This window comes from Leptodactylus fuscus, chromosome 9, assembly GCF_031893055.1.
Source record: "Leptodactylus fuscus isolate aLepFus1 chromosome 9, aLepFus1.hap2, whole genome shotgun sequence".
Classification (NCBI taxonomy): Eukaryota; Metazoa; Chordata; class Amphibia; order Anura; family Leptodactylidae; genus Leptodactylus; species Leptodactylus fuscus.
In genome coordinates, this window is record NC_134273.1 from 29,996,458 (window position 1) to 30,022,160 (window position 25,703).

General features: G+C 39.9%; 1 protein-coding gene across 8 annotated transcripts in view; it reads left to right on the top strand.

Moving 5' to 3' along the window:
• ERC2 (ELKS/RAB6-interacting/CAST family member 2) overlaps window positions 1-25,703 on the top strand; it is a 647,893-nt gene that overhangs the window by 448,261 nt on the left and 173,929 nt on the right. For all 8 annotated transcript variants that reach the window (XR_012717475.1, XR_012717478.1, XR_012717476.1 and 5 more), the window contains one exon: window positions 2,865-3,012. Coding sequence is in view for 1 of the 8 variants with exons in the window: in XM_075287893.1 (XP_075143994.1) it covers window positions 2,865-3,012 (148 nt within the window). In the remaining 7 variants the exon portion in view is untranslated. The remainder of the gene's footprint in view (window positions 1-2,864; window positions 3,013-25,703) is intronic.

Here is a 25,703-nt window from a genome sequence, read left to right on the forward strand (position 1 = left end):
GAACATAAACCTGAATGCTAGTGTGAACCTAGCCTTAGGGATAAATACCTGATCAATTGGGGTCTGTCCGTTGTGCATTCAGCTAGACATCAGCTACCAGATGAACCCAAGCTTCCCCAAGTTGGACTGGACACATCCACGCTCCTATTCGAATCAATGGGAGCTCCAGAGATAGCTGAGCACTGTACTTTGCCCATCTCCAGCACATCCATTGAAGTGAATGGAAGCACAAGCTAGTCCGTCCATCAAGAGACACATCTACATTCAGTTGGACTGAATTCTTGGCAGGGGTCTTACATCTAACTTCTCAGGATTGGCTGCAGCTGGGGAGTCTCAGTGATCGGCCCTCATGGATCAGATAGTTCTCCTCTGTACCATGTATAGAGGATAAAAATTCTGCAAACAGGCCATGTGAGTATAACATTACATGGCCTGTGAAGTCAAAGCAGCGCTTAGGCAGTTCCGCTGTTGCCTCAAACAGCTGATCTGCAGGGTTTTTGGTGTCGGATTACTGCTCATGCTGTCATCAATTGTCGATTAGGATTACCCTTTTTTGGATGGAGTCCGGGAAAGGTGTGAAAAAAAACATACTCACCTGTTCCTGCTCTAGTGTCTCCCACCGTGGTCTAATCCTGCTGCTCCAGGGTCTTGTTTTAGCTAAAGTCTCCACTGCATGTGACTAAGGAAAGGACACGGGACATCACAGGAGATGTTGAGAGTGACATCCTAGTTCCTTTAATTCATGATATTTTTGTTTTTCGTGGCTATCCATATATTTGGCAATATTTGAGTTGTTGTCCTGACCATTGTAGCACACCCAATGTGAAGACTTTACCTGCTTTTTACAGCTCTGTAGTCAAATTTGCTGTACAGACTGTGATATGATTCGGTGGAGTTTCATACAAGTAGGTTCAAAGGAAGGAATTTTTCCCCTGAAATAGGGCAATTGGCATGAGCCTTATGGGGTTTTTGCCTTCCCCTGGATCAACACTGTAGGGGATTGTAGGGTTATAGGTTAGACTTGATGGACTGATGTCTTCATCCAACGTAATCTACTCTGTATGTAACTATGTAAAAAACCTTTTCATACAGGTAGGTTGCAGGGGAGCTAGGTACTCTCACAGTGGTGAGATCCTAATGGCCAATTGAACCCCCTGAGGAGTACCCTAGCATAAGGGCTGAAATGCGCTGGGAGATTTACCGCCAGTAGGGCAATATAGGGACAGTTTCTAGGACTGTCCTTGTCACGGCAGCAGTTATAAAGGGTATTTAGGGCTAACATTAGGGTTATGAACCTAACTCCTGTGTCCCCACCTAATCCCAGATCATCCCCCATTGTTTGGATTGCCAGTAAGACGGTTCCACTGTATTTGGTGATTTATTGTTATGATTTTATAGTTTCATTTGGGCTTATTTAAATATTGTATCAAAGGTTTTGTTTTAGACCTAGTGATCCGTGCTTGGTTGTATATATGCCGTTTAGGGTTGAGTAGCCAGCAAACAGTGACCACCTTTATTGCTGCTTTTGTAAGTAGAAGAATGTCGTAAATACAATGGAAAATCTGCCCAAATGTATACCGTGACCTTTCATCTTAGGTAAACTGACTTAAAGGTGAATTGAAACTGGACCAACTTTGTGGATTAGGTTTCCTTTGTAAATATGGCTATAAAGTTTGAGAAGGGTGTAATTATAAATAAGAATTTCATTACACAATATGGTTCCTTTGATCCTGACAAAAAACATAATTATGTGTTGCATTTTTTCCAGACGAGATGTTGCGAGCGCAGGTGGTAATTAAACAAGACGATAAAACACCCACACACCATAACTATTAACTATCACCCCACCACCTCGATGTGGGCCAATAGATAGAAGGTATTAAGGCTTAATATAGAGAGAGCAGACAAGGTTACAGAATGAAGATATTAAATTCTATTTGTAAAAGTTTTCTGTCCCTGTGTATATAATGCTTAAAGTGGTTATCCAACTTCCAAAAATTATCTGCAAATAAATCCACAGTAATTCAAATCCTCACTGTTCCCTTGCGCACCCTTTGTTTGGCTTTATTTTACTTGCTGCTCCTTGTATCACTGTTTAAATGCAGTGAATTTATGTACCGGTAAATACTACATTTCGCACGGTGCATTTCCCTGCTCTCACTCTCTGTGTACCCTTCCCTTCTCCTTTCTCCTCTTTTGGAATTAAATCATAGGACACACACACTGTCTCTTGAGTTGTGTCCCATTTCCTCTTCAGCCCATGCAGCACTGCATATCTGACCAAATAATAAATCACTCACAGATCCAAGATCAGTATGAGTGGCTTCAAGCAGAGAGGAGGTTATGTGCTGCTGTGACGTTTTCATTTGCTGGCTGCACTGCTCATGGGGAGGGGTAGGGAGCTTGTAAATTAAATAGCTGAGCATAATGACCGGAAAATAAATCCGATTAAAAGCTATGCCGAATTTAAACAGGATGTATATTATGAAATGTTTTGTATGCATATTGTGTTTTGTTGCATATTTTTTGGCCCGTATATTTTAGAAATTAGATACCACCTTTTAAGCACTTGTATAAGAAAAAGTAAGTGTTCTATTACACATGCGTTTGTGGTCTTGGGCAATGCTTGCAGTATACTGCTATTTTCCAGGCTGCCCTTGGACTTGCAATTGTGTTACGTTGCCAGTCCGGGTGCAGCACAGCAATATCCCTTAAGCATTACCTGTACCCAGTAACACATACAGGTGAATACAGGACAATTAGTGACATCCAATCAGTTTTTTCATAAATTATTCATTAAATATGCTAACACCAAGTACGTCATTGCTTTGCTATGACCTAATCATTGTGTATTCTGTTCACAGGCAGCAGGCTTTACTGGCTGCTATCAGTGAGAAAGATGCCAACATCGCCTTGCTGGAACTATCTGCCTCAAAAAAGAAGAAAACACAGGATGAAGTGATTGCTCTCAAGAGAGAGAAGGACCGGCTAGTCCACCAGCTGAAACAGCAGGTATGTTCTAGAACATGTATGAAAGACGACTCAAACCACTTGGGTCAAGCCATCTGTCACTAGATACAGACCATGGGTGCTTAAAAATTAGTGTGACCGCTTTTTTGAGGGCTACATATTGTGTTGGCCTACATACTGAGTTGGTTGAGTGTAGAAAAACATCTTACAGTCCAGTCAACACTGTTCTTGAAACAGTGAAGGGGAGCAACTGTGGTGACATCGATCCTTCTGGCCAAAAGCAGAGAAATAGGTAGGAAAGTTTTACTTATCAGTTTGCCGGAATTATCAAAGAGGTTTGTCCATCTTAGCAAGTTATTCCCTGTCCATAGGATAAGGGGAGAACTTGAAGACCGGTGGGGTCCATTCAGACCACCAATGATTAGGAGAAGAAGGCAAGTTTGGCCCCATTCTCAATGGAGTGTTGCTCTGGCAAGGGCAAAACTGCCATATTCATTTCAGGGGGTAGTGCCAGAGATAGCTGAAGTACTGTGCTTGGCACATGCTATATGTCATCTATGGAGTAATGCACAAATTTTATGACCAACATTCATTAAACGGATTCTATCATTAGTATTCCCTTTTTTAACTAAGTACATGTAGGAATAGCCTTAAGAAAGGCTATTCTTCTCTTCTTATTCTGATCTGTGCCGCTGTTCCTGAGAAATATCTTCTTTCTTCCATATGTAAATAAGTTTTCAGACAACACTGGGGACGTCTCCAGCGATGCCTCCATATTTTTCTCCGGACCACCTCTTCTCCTGTGTCACCTTCGTGTTTGCATCTAAAAGTGCTGAATGCGCTAGTCTGTCGGCCATTTTTCTGTGACCGAATGGGAGAGGCCACAGGAAAATGGCCGACTGACATACATAGTCGGCGCTTTTGGATGAAGACACAAAGGTGACGCGGGAGAAGAGGCAGTCTGGTTGGTCAGATTACTACCAACCTGGATGCCAGCTTCTTGTGCTCTGTTCATATAGTGCTTTGGTAGTCTGAGACACTCCTTCCTCTGGGCCGGTCTGTCCTATAGCCCAGTGTGAGTATTGTTGTACTATTGAAATAAATTAGCAGACATGTTAATGGAGAAGTTGTTGGAATATGAGTGTTCCAGGATATAAGCACTGATGACATCATCATGTTTTCCTAATGATCATATTGACTCATAGCTCAGCCTTAGGTAACAAGCCCTACATACGGTACTAACAATAGGATGTCATTGCACCGTGTATAAGTGACTTCATGGAAGAAGATATCTTAGGTTTGTAATGTATTATCCTCATTATCATCAGGTCCATCCTTCAGGCACCGTGGTCCCTGCACCAAACCTACGACCAGGGTCATTGAGTGTAAATATCCATGGGGACGGCATGTTCTGCCTGTGAATATATTCATGTACAGTAAAAAATTGTTCTTACCGTTTGCCTCAGCCATATAATTATATTGCTGCAAGAGCCTATTAAGAACTTTCCATTACTTCATTACAAGTAATTCAACCTCACTCCGGTTAACCCTTTGTATTTTGTGCATGATTTGAAGTTAAAATATTTTTTTTTTTTATTCATTATTTTTTTTATTGTTTTTATTATTTGAGTAATTTATACTATTTTAGGGCAGTTTGTTACAGAGCCAGTTCTTGACATATATGTAGTAATGTCCAACAGTACAGAATATCAATAATCCAGTCATATTAGGGATCCTAGCAAATGGTTGTGTGTGTATATAGGATATATTACAGTTGTATTTGTCTGTCTGTCCATCTATCTATCTATCTATCTATCTATCTATCTATCTATCTATCTATCTATCTGTGTCTGTTTCAGGGATTATTTGACACTATGCCCAGCTGGCAAAACCAAACTTCAATGGATCTATCTATCTATCTATCTATCTATCTATCTATCTATCTATCTATCTATCTATCTATCATCGAAACCAAATATGAGGCTTCGCTCCACAATTCAGTGAAAAAAGCTAGTGCTTAGTTTATTTACTGCAATGTAATATGTCATTTCCACTTCTTGGGAGGCTTCAGTCAGGTTTTAATGAGCAGGATTTAAATGTTGCAATTGGGCGAATAAAGTAACGACCAAATTTCTTAATTGAATTCCAGAAAGTTGCCTCATCTGTGGTTTGATTTATGTGCCATAGGTCACTAAGCCGGTGGTCCTTTGGGGATTTTTACACCCTTTCTACTTTTTCTTTAAGTGGTTCTACTATATTAGCCCTATCTAATCTATTTTAATCCATTTTAGCTATGTAATTATCTATCTATCTATCTATCTATCACTCTCTCTATCTAGCAATGCAAAACAAGCAGCTATCCTCAGAACTGACCAATGTGATCCAGTGAATATGTCCAAAAAGCAGGCAGCACTCCAAAAATGTCAAAAATAAAACGCTATCTATCTATCTATCTATCTATCTATCTATCTATCTATCTATATCTTCTATGTATCCCGCCATCTCTCTCTCTGTTTAAAATACTCATAATGAATTTGATATCCCTTGCCTATGAAATGAGTATCCTATGTTAATATTCATGAAGGGGGTGGCCCATTGAGACCACAAGGTAGATGGCTGCCCCCCTTGTCAACCAGATAAGATACTGAATTAATACTTGCAAAAAAATGCCCATATCAAAATACAAAAACACACTTAGACCCGAAAAACTTGGACTTCATAAATGTGGAGGTAATGTTTAGAGGTCGTGTGCTAGACAAGATGTAGGTTTCATGGTTATGGGCACAGAGCTGAGTTGGGGTGACTAGTACAAATGTTCTGAGCTCTGGGGGGTGTTTACTGGCTTCCTAGCACTTGGTGTAGAGAGCAGATGTTCCCACCACAGTTAAAAGACTGTGAATTCACGCCTAACTGTTGCAGCTTTCTTTACAGGTCTATATAGATAGGAAAGAACAACAAAGCCTGAACCTTCCCAACATATGTGATGCTGACTTCATCACAGACATTACCGCCAAGTACCTCGTTTACGGCCACGATGCTGACACAGCCCAATTGCCTCAGGTCAGTCAGCTGTAGAATGCATCTAGAGCCTAGCAAGCTTCCAGCTCTTAGACAGACCACCTTAGGCTTTCCATTTGCTGTTCACTGTAAGGTTAGGGTTACACAGTAACATATGTTACGCAACAAAAATCTCATTGCGTGTCTATGGCGTCTCTTTGTGACCTCATGCAACTGGAATGCAACAATTGTAGAAAATCCAAACGTTGCATTTTGGTCGCAGTTCACAAGTCTCTTGCAGAGTTTTTTGTACCCCAAACTTCAATGGAAGTCACAGTTGCATGGGACATGGCATAGCTCTGAAAATGTTGCGTGATGGCAAGTCACACACAAGTTGGACAAGTGTTTTACTTGTGTGAGTTCTGTGTGACTTTATGTTGCACAACACTTGTTGCTCTGTAGCCCTATCCTAAATCCTAGCATTTCCCAGCAGATACAGGTTGGATGGAGTCCTAATCCTGCATACCCTAGCTTTGTAGCGCCCCCATCCTCTAGTACTAGTGCACTCAATATTCCTGTCCTGCCTCTATTAATGCTAATAAATGCAGGACCCTTCAGCTGCCATGCACATGTCAGATCGCCTGAAACAATTGCCATGTGTCTCTGGTGCCTTACTGCATTTACTTAAATCCACCAGCAGATGTCTCTGCTTTGAAAGTTTTCCGGAGACGTTCCACAAGTCTGATAGTCACATTGCTCTGAGTATGATTTGCTGAGTTTGACAACTATATTATCAACTTATCACTATAAGTAATGAAAATCCATATTGGCCTTTCCTAGGCACATTCTGCCTAATGTAATATTGTAGTTTACAGTTGTAGTTTTAGTTTCTGTGCCTTTTATGGAATATCCCTTTGATATAACACTGTATGTAATATAGTCCATCTCATTGCTTGGTGGTTGTTTTAGTGTACTTCTAGATAGACTGATGCTAACAATATTGCTAAGTCATTTCCCTGGAAGGGTTGAAAAGGTTCTCCGGGGCTACATCAGCAATGTGTCTATTTTATAGCCTAACAAATTAAAGACAAGTATAAGATATAGTATAAATATAGCAGAGCTGAATTTGTTATTGACCCGTCTTCGAGGAAAGATTGTAGTAAAGGCAACCCCCATAGCACAGGTAACTATTGGTGAAAATTGGGAAGAGGGAGGAAGCTGCTTGGCCCCAGGGCCTGGATTCTGGTTTTGATCATGTGACTCAGGATCAGAATCAGCCTGGAACCCCTAGGTAGAGTGTCTAAACACTCCGGGAAAAAAAAGACTTTGAGGACTGAGATTTTGTTCTGCACTTCAAAGATTGAGCTGAATAGTAATATCTTTAGTACTGCTGCAGTAGTAGCAGGGTGACCAGAACAAGAATTCAGCTCACAGCCCTAGACTTGTATCTAAATTTCCTGGCAGTATTTGTTTGTTGGAGCTCCTTTGGCACCCATCACCTGAGACATTGCCCAGTAGCAACTTTCTTGGCAGTAGAAGTATTAATAATGCTGTAGTAGTACTGCTGCTAATATTACTAATACTGTAATACTACTACTACTACTACTACTACTAATAATAATAATAATAATAATAATAATAATAATAACAATTGAGTACTACTACTAATTATTCTATAATAATACTTCTAATAATGCTGTAGTAGTACTTGTAATGATGCTATAGTAATACTACTAATAATGTTGTAGTAACAGAAATGATGATGATGATATAGTAATAATAATAATAATGCTGTAGTAGTGCTACTATCAACAACTAGAGAAATGGAACAAATAAAACATTAATTTGATCACTAAAATAATGAAAATTTCTGTAAAAAGATGCTGTAGCAGTACTACTAATAATGCTGTAGTAGTAATGATTATATAGTAGTACTAGTTATAATGCTGTAGTAGTACTTGTAATAAAGCTGTAGTAGTAATAATGATTATATCATCATTATTGTACTAGCAATAATGCTGTAGTACTATTAATGATGCTTTAGTAGTGATGATGATGATGATGATGATATAATAGTACTACTAATAATGCTGTAGTATTACTAGTAATAATGCTGTAGTAGTGTTAGTAATAATGCTGTAGTAGTACTAGTAATAATACTGTAGTAGTACTAGTAGTAATACTGTAGTAGTACTAGTAATAATACTGTAGTAGTGTTAGTAATAATGCTGTAGTAGTGTTAGTAATGATACTGTAGTAGTTCTAGTAATAATGCTGTAGTAGTAGTAATAATAATAATAATGTAGTAGTTCTAGTAATAATGGTGTAGTAGTACTGGTAATAATGCTGTAGTAGTGTTAGTAATAATGCTGTAGTAGTACTAGTAATAATGCTGTTGTAGTTCTAGTAATAATGCTGTAGTAGTACTAGTAATGATACTGTAGTAGTAGTGGTAATAATGCTGTAGTAGTACTAGTAATAATGCTGTAGTAGTTCTAGTAATAATGGTGTAGTAGTACTAGTAATGATACTTTAGTAGTACTGGTAATAATGCTGTAGTAGTACTAGTAATGATACTGTAATAGTACTGGTAATAATGCTGTAGTAGTACTAGTAATGATACTGTAGTAGTACTAGTAATGATACTGTAGTAGTTCTAGTAATAATACTGTAGTAGTACTAGTAATGATACTGTAGTAGTAGTGGTAATAATGCTGTAGTAGTTCTAGTAATAATGTTGTAGTACTGCTCCTTCTACTTATAACTAGAATAGTATTCCCATTATCCAGTGGTGGGCGGTTATGTACTCCAGCACATTCACATGTAAGGTGTCGGGCTCGTAATCATCTGTTCTGTAGAGCTCTGATATCATAAAGACACATCCATCATCTCCAAACCCATCAGAAGAAATACACATAATTGTAAATTCAATGGCAGAATCCACCTGCAAAAGTTTAACTGGAATATTTGATTTGGCTAAATGCTATCTTCATGTTTCGTAGTCTCTGCGAGTATCGGGTGGTCAGTAATGTTTTTCTCTAATTCATATAAATCTTTCCTGTCGTTCTTTGCACTTCTCCATAGAATAACACAATTAATGAGACATCACTTAACCTTTTTTCCCCCTGCACGATCGCATAACGCACGTGAGAGCCTTGTCGCCGGTGCAAAGCCTCTCCACAGAACATGTGAGGGTATGATCACATCTCATGTGTTAATAGCATAGAATAGTATGTCTGCCGCACCTGAAAAAATATACAGAATAAATTGCTACAGTCTATGATTAATGCATCGCCTTCACAAAATGAAGCACTTGAAGGAATTTGTACAGCAGCATTCATGTTGAGACATGTAGGAAACGGTCTCTTTTAAGAAAACCTCTATGCAGATTAATAATTCAGAATTTACAGACAAAGAAAACATTGTTATATATATTGTGTCTGATGTATAGATAATCCCAGGGGGGTCACACTCTGGGTCACAGATTCCTAATTTTCCAGTTACAATGGTTGGATTTATAGACCTGTGGGGTATTTATTCGTTTAATTGTACTTAAAGGATTTAAAGGGGAAAGTCAGATCAAAAGTGTAAAGTTCTAAAGGTAAAGCCTAAATAAGGAGATGTCAATAACAGCCACACTTATGTGTGTAAAGGTTTCTGGAGATCCTCAGAACTGGAGATATGTCACGTAATATGGTGGTCATGGAGGAAGACCTTTTTCTGAACCAGTACGGGTAAGTATAAGTGTGTGTGATTTTTTTTTTTCTCGCCTTTCCTGTACAAATCATGTGTATAGCGGCTTTCCTCAATCGTCATCAAGCTGGTTGTAGGCCTTGTACCATTGCGGGCAACCCTGCTCCTTACTCCTGTGACTCCGCTCTGTCGCCATGCCCCCTAGCCCACTAAAATTGGGTTATAAGACTCTCTTCCATTTTCCGCTCACATTTTTGGGTAAAAGCTGTCTTATAGTTCAAACAATACAGTATTTTGTTTTGCTGATTGGGAAAAGGGCGTCCTGGAGTTTCACACCCTTATTGATGAGAATGTTATGACTTTTCCTGATACAAGTATGTTCACCCTTATCTTAGTTTATATGTTTTAATGGACTCCCAACTTGTCATGAAAACAATTCAATACAACATCACAACTTGCTAAGGAAACCAATAAATGACTGCAATTCAAAAACATCACCAGACATAGACACATAAAATGGGCATTGTGTGACCTAATACTACAATATCACATTGTTTTGAAGAGATGGTCATCTCTTGACACACCTATATCTAGATCTATTCAGCCAAGAGGAGAGGTAAAGAAGGACAGATCAGTATATCACCCTTTTAAGGTATATTTATCACATCAGTCCATTAGAAATTTTGAGTTGATGGGGTTGTTACACAATAGATTGGTATCATTTATCTACAGGTTAGGTGATGAATGGCAGATTGCTGGACCCTCACCATTGGGACCCCCTCTAATCACTAGTCTGAGAAGTCTTGAGACCCCTATTCCCCCTCATTACACAACTACTGTGAGTTTAAATGAGTGCTTGACTGTCTCTGTGGGCCCCATAGGTGATAAATGGAATGGCAAGGCACATGTGTACCAACCCTCCATTCTACCTTCTCATGCATCAGTATCCTCAAAACCAGGACGATTCTAAGCCCAACTGGCAACTACTTTGAGAACTGTATCCAAATAGTATCCTGCAATCGTCTATCCTTGCAGACATCATTATCATAGGACTATTTGGGGCACTATACTGGCAGTCCATCAGGACCTTTGACTGGTGTAAAACTCCAAATTGCCCTGACCGGTTTTGTTTAATGTGCATGGCCACCTTTAGGAAATACAGTTATCTGTGTGTTTATGTGGCCAGTTCCGACAAACCATAACACTATTTACATTGGCCATCCCAGAAACCCTATTAAATTTAGTGACATCAAGGAATCTTCATGAAATGCGGTTTTGACGGGGTCAGTCATTAGCCAGACAACCCTAGGTCAATCCTTCAAGGATAAAGTTTAAAGCCTTGTCATTTTCTTTCATTTGATGAAGTTCTGAGCAAAAAAACTTGACCTTGTCAGCAGCTTTTGCATGTGTCGTCTTGCTGAACTGCTCTACGTTATGGTACATGCCCTCTGGCTCTCTTCAGCCACCTACACTTGCAGTCTTTACTCACCGGCCTTGTGGATTCTATTGGACAGGCGCTTCCAGTAGGCCTGTTCATATACTGTAGATCACAAAGGATATCCATGCACAAGAGCGCTGTCAAGCCCATTCTCTTTCAGTTCCAGTGAAAAATGAATGTGGGAAATAAGAAATAATTTTTTCCATATTAGTAGATTTTAGAGGCTTAAAATTGTTGTCCAAACTTAGATAAATTTGGTTGCTTTCTTCAACCCCAATCAATTCAACAAAGTCAGGCTGTGATACTTGACACAAGGCTTGAACAGGTTTGACAGCGCCAAGCTGCAATAGCACGGCATGGCCACTGCATTCGATCCGATATGATATTAATGACCTATCGTAAGGACACACCATGAATATGCATTTTTGGACAGCCCCTTTTAAAGGTGTTTTCTGAGGTTGTCAGAAATTGAACCAAGAGGGGGAAATGCTGTAATAAAAGACCCATTACTTCCACTGTTTCAGCGTGACCGCTTTGTTGTTCCACCAGGATGTGCTGCAGTGTTGACCTACCACCCATGTGACCACTGTAGCTAATAATCCCTGTCCTCAGCAGTACACCTCTGAGGCCAATGATTAGTTGCTGCAGTCCCATGGGTAATTGGGCACATAACTGCTGCAGCACTGGGCTATGTTTACTGTGCTGCAGCAATGATGTGCCTATACACCCACATCATTTCTACAGCCAATCACTGGACTCCGTTATATACCCTGAAGGCCAATGATGGACTACAACAGTCACTTAAGTGTCATAGCTGCTGCACAGTTAGAGAACTTACACAATAATCACCTATCGGCAGCTCCTGAATGTATCTACCTCTTCCTGGTCAGAGACTGGAGAAGTTTATGGAACACAAGCAACCTACAATTCATATCATGTATTATGGCAGTAGTCTGGTATCCCAGGACATTGCCCAGAATCTTTGCCTGTCTCATTGAGACCTGGACACTCACAGGATTGGAAAGTCAAAAGCCAAATGAAAGAGACTTATGCGGTGTTCGCACTTGCGCTTTCATCTGTCTGCCATGATTACTCCTAAATCCCCAGAAAAACTGCTTGGGGACGGTTTGCCAGCGGTCAGGTTAAACACTCATTCATTTCAATGGGTTTTTAAAGCAAACCGGCGGTGTCCACATGCAGCCTCTCCACAGGGAAACCGTTTTTTTTTTTTTGCACGGACACAAAGTCGGACATGCAGGATTTTGTGTCCATGCGAAAAAAACGGTTTCAACACGGAGAGGCTGCTCTAAAAACCCATTAAAATGAATGAGTTTTTAAACTGACCATCGCAAGCCGCCCCCAAGCAGTTTTTCTGGGGATTTAGGTGGAATTGCGGTGGACAGGTAAAGGGGCAGGTGTGAACGCTGCATTAGGTATATATAGCATGAGCTACACTGTACTATACTACGCTATATATAAACTGCTCAATGGTGCACCTATCCTATCCTATACAGTTTAGGTTGTGCCTATTACACTAGAACATTTACAACCTTCAAATTATGTATCCAATGAAGGTTTTATGTGATTTCAGGTTAAAACTGACTTTGCAATTTGTTTTTTTGCAGATTCCAGACCAATCCATTTTTTTCATAATATCCTATCTACAATATAGTACATTATAATGGTTCAGAACGAATACCTACACAATGATGAAGTCTGGCGACTGTTATGATACAACTGAAGATGACGTCAGACCTACAGGCCTGTAGTCATCTGCCTTTAATTTTTTGCATATTCATAAATAACCAGGCCTCTGGGATCAGTATTCACTGGCTACGCTCTACAGATGCTCATGACTCAATGTAATGGTAGAGCGCAGGCTACACACATGTGTTGTATGGTGATAAATGTACGCTGTTATACATTTACATTAACACTTTGCTTCTGTTAATGTAACGTATTCCCACTGACTAATGGAGAGAGTGTGATGTTTTTGTTGGTTTTGTGTGTCGCAGTTCACGCGGTCAGCCTATAATTTATTCCTTGCTCTTGTTTTTCACGATACAATTGTTCTCTACATACATCATACAATGTAATTACTTCATGTGTTTTCAATTGCCTCGCTGCTTTGTAAAAAAAAAATCTCAAAAGAACTTGAGATAATCGGCAATGGCTTTGTTTCCGCATTGGGAATAGCAACTCTCATTACCGTAGCATAGATTCATTTGGATGCATGGCCTTCCATATTAGCACTAGCCATGTGTCCTATTAAACAGCATGGCCAAGTGTGCTGTGTGATGTCAGCCCTCACATTGCTGCAGTCTACTGACCCATTTCATGTACTGAGCCTTATTTTCATGATCATATTTCCGGATATGTGCTCACTGCTGGATGTCACTGACCGAAACTATCTGAAAGTTCACCAAGCTGATGGGAGATGCCATGGCCTCCCTTGGCAAAATCAGGAATGCTAGGATCTGCATTCTGAAGGAGCTGGCACTGATACAATCTGGAAAATCCAGACCATATTATGTCAGCATTTCCTGAGCTGAATTTGGTTTGGGTACCAGGATTCTGCACATCATATTGATATATTGTACTAACAGTCCTTGTGTACCCTGTCCTTTAAAATATATAGAATCGGGCATTGGACTCCTTTGGACACAGGGACTCCTAGCATCATAGATCACCATGATGCAGGGATTCCGATTCTCAGTTCAAGCCAGGAAATCCAGGTCATGCACAGACCGGATTTTCTGATCCACGACACTGTAGTTTCCCATCCTAGTTCATTGGGATGCTTTTCCATGTGCCAGTGTCACAAAAAAGTGAAGAACTTAGGTAACTGCCCAGAGTTTAGTTCTCTGCCACCTTTTGAGAAGAAACATTATTGACATTTTGGAAAAGTATGTTTGACGTGTTGCATGGGACATTCAGGGCAAAGTATTTATGTATATGCCCCATCAATTTATATAGGACACTGTCAGCAAAAGCAGTTCCCCAAAATAAAATAGAGTTCCCCAGACCAGGCTCCCTGTCCAAATGCAGATCCAGATACCCATTTTTCCCCGTTTATATGGTCCTCCTTACTCCAGAATGACACCGATGACTTCAGCATCAGGATGCTCGAGAGAAAAAAGAAGAGACCACAGTCTAGAAATGTGGTTGCTCTTTCAAGAGACTAAGAATGTCTAGTTTCTTTCTGTTAGTTTCTCGGATATTCCTGGAAAGATTGCAAGTTTGTAAACCTTGGTGGTCTGAGATAATATGCTAAACATATGTGACCATCTCATGTCTATTTATGACATTGCAGAAGATCATTTTGACTGAATTTCCTTATTAAAGTATCTGTTCACAAAAGTGTAACCTTCAGTATTGCGGTAAGCATATGTGTCATGTCTCTGTACATGGCATTAAGAGGGAGTAGAGTTCTGTTAGTTCCCTGGAGTTCCCTAGGGGAAAGATCTACCTAGCCTAGTAAACGTGAGTGTACCACCCTGGAATTGACTACTAAGTCATGTTTTGGTTTTGCTTTATCATGTGTAGGTTTGACTTTTTTCCTTGTAAAGACCTCACCTTGATAGAGTCCTGCAGGCAATGCATCCTCAAAAAAACTTTGCAAGTTAACTCTCCTGAAGGATAAAACTTACTCTCTAATGATGCTAATAATCTGTTCAAGCACGCTAAAGTTTTCTCAAAAAGAGATGGCTGCACCTGCAAGCATCTCCACAAGATGAATCTGTGCTCCCCATAAGCCAAATCCAAAACTTCCAGCAAACCAGTCAACTTCTGAGATGTGCCTGGTGTAGGAACCATTCAAATGCTCCATCTTACCCAAGACATAGTTTAGTCTAGATATTGGCAGTTTCTCCTGATGGAGACCCCAACTGGACAGAGTCTTGTAGGCAGTGCTTACTTGGTAATGGTTTGCAAATTATGCTCTATAGAAAACCCTTACTATTAGGGTATGTTTACATGTTGGAATTTAGCATTGAATTTGAGTAAGATTCCACCAGAAAATCCGCTCCAAATTCCTCCTGAAGCCACCCTCATTGATTTCAATGGAGGCAGATGCTGTTTTTTGTTTTTGTTTGTTTTCCTCAAGCTGATTTTCCAGCTAGTGGTAAAATGAGCATCATTTTGCCTGATAGTAGATGAATGAAAGGCAGAAAATTCCACTTGGCAAGTGCCGAATTTGGTCAAGCAGAAAGGTTCAGCTTCAAATTCATGAAGCTGAATTTTTCAGCTTGGAAAATTTCCACTGTGTGAATGTATCCTAATGCCAATTATAGGTGGCCCTTTTTTTAACTCAATGTCCAATGATGCTAAAGTCTGCTTTGTAAGAGACACTTACACTAACTGGTGTCTCCACAAAGAGAAACAGTACTCCCCATGAGCTGCAGCAGACACCTCCAGCAAACCTCTTACTCAAGGTTCACACCTGCACTTGGGTTTCTGTTCTTAGGGTCCTCTTGGGAACCCGAAAAACAGAAACTCAGTACACATAAAAAAACAGATATTCGCGGACCCCACAAACTTAATTAGATTTACTGGTTTTCTGCCCGAAATGTTTTTTTTTTTTTTTCATGTGGAATGGGGAACAGAATCCCTGAAAGGAAACTGGGTGCAGGTCTGAATCCAACCTTAGGGCAGGTTCACATCTGCGCTTTGGTTTAACTAATCTCGCTGGTTTCCATCTTCTGCCCCACTAAACTGGAGAGGAGATGGAAACCCGGCGGTCAGCTTTCAAACCCATTCACTGGAATAGGTTTGCAGAGATGACCGCCCATGTGCATCTTCTGCCTGTCTGTGGGGAAACCGTTTTTTTAGCTGGATTCAAGGTCGGACATGCCTGTCCAGTTTCACGGGGCAGAAGACGGAAACCGGCTAAAGTGGATAAACCGTAGACCAGGCGCAGATGTGAACCCACCCTTACTTTGTACTGATGAGGTTGTAGGAGTCTTCAGATGGGTGTCTCCTGCTTTTGGTTTGGCTAAATTCTTTAGTCACATTTCAGGATTCTGTAACAGCTCGGACATTTACTTATTACCTGTAGATTACACTACAGAGAACGAATTCTTGCTTCTGGAGCAGTGCTTAGATTTATTGCTTTAGCTTTTTCATGCCTTTTTGTAACCAATAGCAGAAATGGAACCTACAGGGAGAAGTATGGTAGAAACCTTTATACTTCTCCAATTCTGGATCTATTCCAGAAAGCACAATGCGAACCAGCCAAATATGTTAATGGTGGACGCCACTGTGGGATATTCAGACTTGTAAAGTTATGTGGTTTTACGTTCCAAAATGCTTTTACTAGATAATCACCTGCAATTTTTGTTTCAGGTTTTGCACCCTCTACTCTCTGCCATGTAATTATTGGGACTAGAGGTCTAATTCCAATTACGGCTTTGCTATAATTAATAGCTAACCTTTCTAATTGTGGTCAGCCATGACCAAAGACAACACGTTAACCTTCTAATCCCTGTCAATTTTCACTGATGTCTTGTCACCTGTTTCCATTTGGTTTTGCCGAGTGTCTACTTTAAGACTGATTGACCTCAAAATACACACCTCTCCATTGCCCCTTAACCCTGTAATTTGCTATTACATTAATGATGACAATTACAAAATGACATGCCTGGAGACCCATATGGAGTGGAAGAGAGCTTCTCCTCTAGATATCATTGTCAAAAACAGCTAAAAACTCAAGATATTTGCTTATTGGCTCCATCGGTTGAATGTGAAGATGAAAGCAACAAAAAGTACAAAAAAAAAATGAGAGGTAAAAGAAAACATTAATAAGGAGGCAACGTCCCGGCTATACAATTTTACATAATACAGGCTACTCGTCTAGCTTTGAAGGATTAAGGATTCCATAACTTCCGACCCTGTCTGTTTTCACAATAATTATTTTCTTTAACTGTCCCATATAATAAGTTATTTCCTGAAGTTGTAGAAGAAAATAGAGGAAAAACAAAACCATTGCCACAGCGATTAAAAAAAAAAAAACCTTGAAAAGACTTGTGCTGGGATGCCCAAGGGAAATGTTGTTCTAAGCTTTAATTACATTTTTCAGCCCGTTTCTTTGTGTGAATGATCCCACGGAGCGCTGTATAATTATGGCGTTTGGCGTGCTGAGCATGGGGACGAATGGTTTTTGCATGACTAGCCTATATGTTACAGTCTGTAGTATTGTGTTATTATTGCAAGTTGTTTCCTGTGTCTTGGAGACAGACCATTATCTCACACAACTTGAAAGCTTTACATGCGGTGACCACAAAAAAAAAGTGTTCTCATCAAGGGGCCTCGTCTGCCATAGTGCGGCCCAAAATGGGGATATTTGGAAATGATATATCTGATTAGAGATTGTTATGACTGATCGGGTCTCACGTAAAGAGAAGATATCCAACGAAAGGGGAAAGGCAAGGTATTCTACACTTTGCAATCCTTCTGATATAATCTAAGGATCTCTTTTGGTGTCCTGTTTAGGTGTATTTGTATCTTCAAAGTGAATGTGCTGTAGTAGCATTTCTTTATGTATAGATAATAGTAAGACAAAATAAAGTATGTGTGATTATATCAGAAAGAAAGATAAGAGATGGATATAAAGATGTGTGTGAGTAAGACATAAATATAAAGACAGATACTTTGTGGCTAGATATACAGTAGATGGATATGAAATAGACTAGATATATAGATATGAGATGGATAAATAGATGTTGGCAATATAGAAATAGATGGATTCATTGTCAATAGATAGATGGATAGATATTACATGGATAAACAGGTATGTGTGAGTTAAACACATCAATATAAAGACAGATATATTGAGGATAAATATACTGTAAATGGATATGAAATAGACTAGATATATAGATATGTGATGGATAAATAGATGCTGGCAATATAGATGTAGACAGATTCATGATAGATAGATAGATAGATAGATAGATAGATAGATAGATAGATAGATAGATATTAGATAGATAAACAGATATGTGGGAGTTAGACACAAATAGATTGATATATATATACTATAGATAGATACTGTAGATGGATATAAAATAAGACTATATATATATGCTGAATAAATAGATATTAGTAATTATATGACAGAGAGACAGAAACATTGTAGATAGACAGATTGATACTGTAGATAGATGTGAGAGACTAGATTGATTTTATAGATAGACATGAGTTAGACAAGATAGTTAGATTTATAGATAAATATAAGATTGATATATATATATATATATATATATATATATATGTGTGTGTATATATATATCGTGGATAGAGATGAGCGAGTAGTATTCGATCAAATACTACAGTATTCGAAATATTCATACTCGATTGAATACTACTACCTATTCTCAGTAAATATTTGATTCAGATCCAGTGTTGATTGGCCGAATGCTATTCAGGGTATAGCATTTGGCAAATCAACGCTGGTTCTGCAGCAGGCTCATCCTTGCTAGTCGGGAGAGCTGGCAGCTTGCTGTTACGAGAGAGCTGACTTTTTCTCATAGGAATGAATTGACCAGCATTGATTGGCCAGTGTACAGCATTCGGCAAATCAACGCTGGTTCTGCCGGAGGCTCGCCTATGAGGAGGTGGCGTCTAAGATCAGACCACAGCAGTCTCCATTGTGGTCCGATCTTAGACTCTGCCTCCTCACAAACGAGCCTCCTGCAGAACCAGCATTGATTGGCCGAATGTTGTACACTGGCCAATCAACGCTGGTCAATTCATTCCTATGAGAAAAAGTCAGCTCCCTCATATCAGCAAGCTGCCAGCTCTCCCGACCAGCAAGGACAAGTCTGCTGCAGAACCAGCGTTGCTTTGCCGCAGGCTCGTCCTTGCTAGTCGGGAGAGCTGGCAGCTTGCGGTTACGAGAGAGCTTACTTTTTATCAGTGCAACTGCAAGCATTGTGCAGTTAAAGCGCACAGACCCCATAGACTATAATGGGGTCTGTGTGCTTTAACTGCACAGCACTCCTCCTAAACACTCTTCTCTTGCTATTCGTGGACTTGGTGACTCTCCTTTAGTTGAATAGTGGTTTCCCCTGGAATGAGCATTTTTTCCCATAGACTATGAGATTCGATATTCGATCCAGTAGTCAAATATTGAGGCTCTACTCAAAACGAATCTCAAATATTTCACTATTCGCTCATCTCTAATCGTAGATAGATATGTATATATAATTGATAGACAGCTGGACACACAAATACAGTATATAAATCGATATACTATAGTTAGATATGAGATACTGTAGATATAAGATAGGTACAGATGTAGTAGAGTTTACATTGACTGTCTGCAGCCCGATCGTTTTCTAAACCGTAACATCTTTTCACAGAACACAAAAATAGCCATTGAAATCCATTGAGAGAGGAGAGTTAACACTCTGTGGCAGTTTATTGTTAACGTGTTAAGTGTCAAGTTACACTTTGCATCGTCGATAGATAGAGTCGTAGATAGGTTTCTTTTGTGTTGTTCTCTCTTGTGTTCTAAACCTTGTAAATAACTAGGAGGCGGTGAATTTTTCTTTATATGGCAGGGGTCCATATGTTAGGGGGATTCTGATAAGAACACTTGGGATCCCATAAAAAAACCCTGAAAGGGCAATGATCATATAATATTAAATACAAATGCAGATAATACAGAACATGCCATGTTACTACGGCCAGGGTAGGCTGTTGGAACCTCGCATGCAAAACATGAAGATGCTTTATTGTAGCCTTCTGGCATGTGGATTTTGTTGTGACTTAGCTGACATCTTTCATGTGCGTTCAGAACCGTGTGGATTTTATTTACATCAAGTTAATTCTTGTTTTTTAAGAGCATGAATAAATATTACTCAAGACCAAGAAACAGATGTATAGTGCAGAAAGGTACACACCCTGCACTCAGAACAGTCATCTATTGTGTCAGGGCTTTTATTGAGCTATTCCTGTACTGGTTTATGTGCTTGGTTGTCCTCCGGAGTGTGCCTCCACTCATGTCTCCCATGGTCTGTGTACATTACATATAGGTAGAGGTCCTCCTTAGAAGATCTCCAGATTTCTACGTAGACTTCTTCCTCTCTCCAGTGTAGACTAAAGTCTATTCTGGTGTCTTCTATTACAGCAGAACTTTCCGAGGAAATCCCCTATTTGGAAAATATAGCCAATTTTCATATCCGCAACACTTGCACTCACGATTAGTCTCCTGTCACCACCTATTTCCCCTGTTATTATTGCAACGAGCAATACCACTTTTTGTATGTAAAGGTGCTCATTGACATAAGAGCAGAATTGGCTAAATCATCATATTTCTACAGGACCACTCAACTAACTTAAAGGGGATGTGTCTGATTTAAGTGACTGGTCTGTGCAAAGTTTATAGTGATGAAGATCTTGGAGCCCTTTTGTGGTGAATCTTTTTAGCTACATAAATGGTAATGGAAGCAAAATATACAATCAGATATACAGAGTTGGTCACATATGCTTTAGGTAGCTGTCAGTCCAATGCTCATTTGCCAGACGCCTATCCCTCCCAACACCCCATAAAAATGCAATCTCGGCTTAGATGGGTTTGAATGTGTTCTGCATGGGATGAGAGAAGTATGTTATTGTCAGACAGCTACTGCCCTGACCAAAGAAAAGGATTGGGTATGTTGAAATCCAACTTTCCTTTGACGTCTACTGTTAGTGGACACCCCCATATTAGAGTGTTGGCTAGTCCTGGCATATTCTAATGTGTTTGACCAGCTTTACATGTTAAAGGGAGTGTATCAGCAGATTCCAGCATATAAACCCAGCCCTGCAGATAGATTGCTTAGGTTACCTGAATGAAACAGTGTTGTTTTACTTATGAATCTATGTTTCATTTTCCAAGTTGTTTCTGATTTTTGGTTGTCTTTTGATTGCTCCAAAATCGTTTCTAAATTCACAAAAACAGCGATATCTCTGCAACGGAGGCAACAATTCAGATGTGGAAAACGCCGTTTGATTCCGGTGACCCTAATTTGTCGATCTGAGGGGCTAAGTTGATATACTGGGTTCTGATGACACATTCCTTTCAAATCCCCACAAAAATCCTAAAAATGTTATTAATTTTATTGGCGTTAGTTTTACACCAGTTTCTAAAGTATCACTTTAACATTTGTACTTTTCCGATATATCTGTGTAATCTAGGTATGGAAAGCTTAAAAATTTTTATTTCAGATTTTAAGAAAAATTTCCGAGCGTAGTTTTTGTGTTTTTTTTGTTTATCTTTTTGCAAGAAAACCCCAAAAACATTCAATCAGGAAGAGCCCTTGGAAAGCCGAGAGAGGGACAAGAAAGGCTTATTTTGTCTCCATCTCTTGGCAAGTTAGCCTATTGTTTTTGCTTATTTAAACTGCGTTCATGAATGCTTTAGTCTTAACATCATCCAGATGACTGATCAAAGCACAAGTCCTTAATTCCACGTTGCTAAAATATTTTTAAAAAGACAGTTTAAATATTGGAATTTTACAGCTACAGATTGCTGCTAAGCTGCTCGCTCTATTACCAGTCAATCAAGGGGTTTTATTTCACTTTACTTGATCCACACTAAACCTTCTGAATATTAGGGTTATATTAATACCTGACGGTCTCCGCCATTGTCGGTAGAGAATATTTTTCACTTATAAATGCTTTATAGATATTTCATGGAAGAAATTAAATAGAAACCACTATATTTTGGGGTTTTAGTGCCCTTACCTTTCATACGGTTTTTACTATAGATTTTTCTGCTGCTAGTAGCCCCATTATAGTTGCCACATATTTTGCATCATTGGTGCAGGGCGTGTGTGCATTACAGAGCAGTCTACCACCTCTCCCCCCCCCATTCATTATTATAGCTGCTAGCTTCTTTACATGTATTTCTGACAAAAATGTTAAATAGCAAAAAATAGCTGAGAAAGTTATCCCAAGTAAACAACCTATAGGAGATCCAGAGACACTCTACTGCAAATCCAGGTTGAGATGCAGCTAAAAAGATCCCTGACACAGAAAAAGAGGAATCTGAGCACAATAAAGAAAGCTGCTTACTGTCTATAACTAACATCCCATCAGTAATAACACAGGAAGCTAGTTAGAAGTAGATAGACTCTCCCTACACTCACCAGGGCAAATTTATTAAGACGGACAGATCATACGACAGTCTTAATAAATGGCATGTCTAGTGCGGGGATAAAGAGATTTATGAAGAGGCAACATACTCTTCATAAATACTCTTCATAAATCTGTCAGACATCCTAGTGCCAGGTGGGAATTGGCATATATTTCCATTCTAACTCACGCCAGTTAACTTGTGTGAGTTTTAATAAATCAGCTGGACAGGGGCAGGATGTAGTGGGTGAGGGGCAGATAGAGGCTTGAAGTGCACGTTTGCCACAACAAAAGGCCTTGTGCTAAGTGTGTGTGTCTTATTATCATCCCCCTACACTAGGTGATTCCCCCCCACCCCACTGTGTGCTGTGGAAGATTCACAGGTAGGGAAAGCTGTGTGTAAACATGCAGAGATTGTGAAGGAAGACTTGCCCCTCTACATCCCATATCCCAGTCATAAGCAGATTGCAGACAGTGATCATTTTCAGAATCGAAAGCAGAGTCAACCACTAGAGATGAGTGAACACTGTTCGGATCAGCCGATCTGAACAGCACGCACCCATAGAAATGAATGGAAGCACCTGTGACGCCGGCCGCCGGCAAATTCAGCGTCACAGGTGCTTCCATTCATTTCTATGGGTGCGTGCTGTTCAGATCGGCTGATCCGAACAGTGTTCGCTCATCTCTATCAACCACTGCAGACCATGACACATTAACATTAGAACATAGGGCAGCACAGTGGCTCAGTGGTATGTACAGTGGGGCAAAAAAGTATTTAGTCAGTCACCAATAGTGCAAGTTCCACCACTTAAAAAGATGAGAGGCGTCTGTAATTTACATCATAGGTAGACCTCAACTATGAGAGACAAAATGAGAAAACAAATCCAGAAAATCACATTGTCTGATTTTGTAACAATTTATTTGCAAATTATGGTGGAAAATAAGTATTTGGTCAGTAACAAAATTTCATCTCCATACTTTGTTATATATCCTTTGTTGGCAATGACAGAGGTCAAACGTTTTCTGTAAGTCTTCACAAGGTTGGCACACACTGTTGTTGGTATGTTGGCCCATTCCTCCATGCAGATCTCCTCTAGAGCAGTGATGTTTTGGGGCTGTCGCTTGGCAACATGGACTTTCAACTCCCTCCAAAGGTTTTCTATAGGGTTGAGATCTGGAGACTGGCTAGGCCACTCCAGGACCTTGAAATGCTTCTTACAAAGCCACTCCTTCGTTGCCCTGGCGGTGTGCTTTGGATCATTGTCATGTTGAAAGACCCAGCCATGTTTCATCTTCAATGCCCTTGCTGATGGAAGGAGGTTTGCACTCAAAATCTCACGATACATGGCCCCATTCATTCTTTCATGTACCCAGATCAGTCGTCCTGGCCCCTTTGCAGAGAAACAGCCCCAAAGCATGATGTTTCCACCCCCATGCTTTACAGTAGGTATGATGTTTGATGGATGCAACTCAGTATTCTTTTTCCTCCAAACACGAAAAGTTGTGTTTCTACCAAACAGTTCCAGTTTGGTTTCATCAGACCATAGGACATTCTCCCAATACTCTTCTGGATCATCCAAATGCTCTCTAGCAAACTTCAGACGGGCCCGGACATGTACTGGCTTAAGCAGTGGGACACATCTGGCACTGCAGGATCTGAGTCCCTGGCGGCATAGTGTGTTACTGATGGTAGGCTTTGTAACATTGGTCCCAGCTCTCTGCAGTTCATTCACTAGGTCCCCCCGCGTGGTTCTAGGATTTTTGCTCACCGTTCTTGTGATCATTTTGACCCCGCGGGGTGAGATTTTGCATGGTGCCCCAGATCGAGGGAGATTATCAGTGGTCTTGTATGTCTTCCATTTTCTAATTATTGCTCCCACAGTTGATTTCTTCAATCCAAGCTGGTTGACTATTGCAGATTCAGTCTTCCCAGCCTGGTGCAGGGCTACAATTTTGTTTCTGGTGTCCTTTGACAGCTCTTTGGCCTTCACCATAGTGGAGTTTGGAGTCTGACTGTTTGAGGGTGTGCACAGGTGTCTTTTTATACTGATAACAAGTTTAAACAGGTGCCATTACTACAGGTAATGAGTGGAGGAAAGAGGAGACTCTTAAAGAAGAAGTTACAGGTCTGTGAGAGCCAGAAATCTTGATTGTTTGTAGGTGACCAAATACTTATTTTCCACCATAATTTGAAAAAAAAATTCTTACAAAATCAGACAAAGTGATTTTCTGGATTTGTTTTCTCATTTTGTCTCTCATAGTTGAGGTCTACCTATGATGTAAATTACAGACGCCTATCATCTTTTTAAGTGGTGGAACTCGCACTATTGGTGACTGACTAAATACTTTTTTGCCCCACTGTATGTCCTCCCCATGTTTATGGGGATACTCAAACCAAAAATATACAAATAGGTAAATTAGCTTGCTGTAAAACAACTGACCCTTGAGGGTGTTGGGTATGAACCCCTGTATGATAGTCACTAACTCCCCTACTCCACAATGTTCTCTGTGTCATCAGTCCCTTATGTGAGAATGGCCCATTACAAATGCTTTTATTGTCACCATTACCATAGATAACAATGCTTCACTTCATGGAAGTTGATGCAGAATATAAAATCTACCTGAAAATCCTAATAACTGTCCATATGGCTACAAGAAAAGAGTAAAAGAACCATCTACGTCTATTGGATATTCAGCTGACAAATATCTCACAAATTTTCGGTGAATGAGTGATAGGGAAAGTTGTATTTGAAAGTGTCCCATCCATTGTTCTCAAGGTAGATCAACAACCTATACAAGGTCAGCCAAATCAAATGGCCATGTGTATGGAGCGGGGAGGAACGAGCCTTTGGCTGACAGCTATTGAAGGTGTATGGCCACCTGGGTAGAAAAGCTCTTAGGATTCCCAATAAGTATTATGCTTCCCCTTAAGCCAATTCATTTTTTTTTTTTTTTTGTAATTTTTAGCTCTCTTCTCATTTGCAGATCTGAAAGGTTTTGAGAGCAGCTGCAGCCATCTAACTATTTGCCACACATTAATATATCATGGCCTGCGGTGCTAAACTCGGCTTTCATTTGGAAGTATAAATCAGGGAGACCCGTGTAATGAGAAGGTTTATATGGATAACCCACATTTTGTTTTGCATCAGTTATTTCTTCGGAATTTTAATTCCAATTCACTAATAAAAAAACATTCTAAAGATGTTTAATATCCATATGAAGGATTTCCAGATGGGCCATGTTTGAAGGCTTCAGGAGCTGAAATCTTTGGATTAGAAAAATATTCAGCCTGTAACACTTTGAAGCACCTCTCGCTCACACTTGGACTGAGGCTCCATTGCTATTTCTACAACAATGTTGAAGTCGAGTGCCCGTAGGGATGGTATGATGGTATCGTCTACCGCCAAAAGTTCAGGTCGGACTTATGTTAATTTCCATTAATGTGTTTCATGAGTAATTGATTTATCTTGATCCTATCTACATTCTT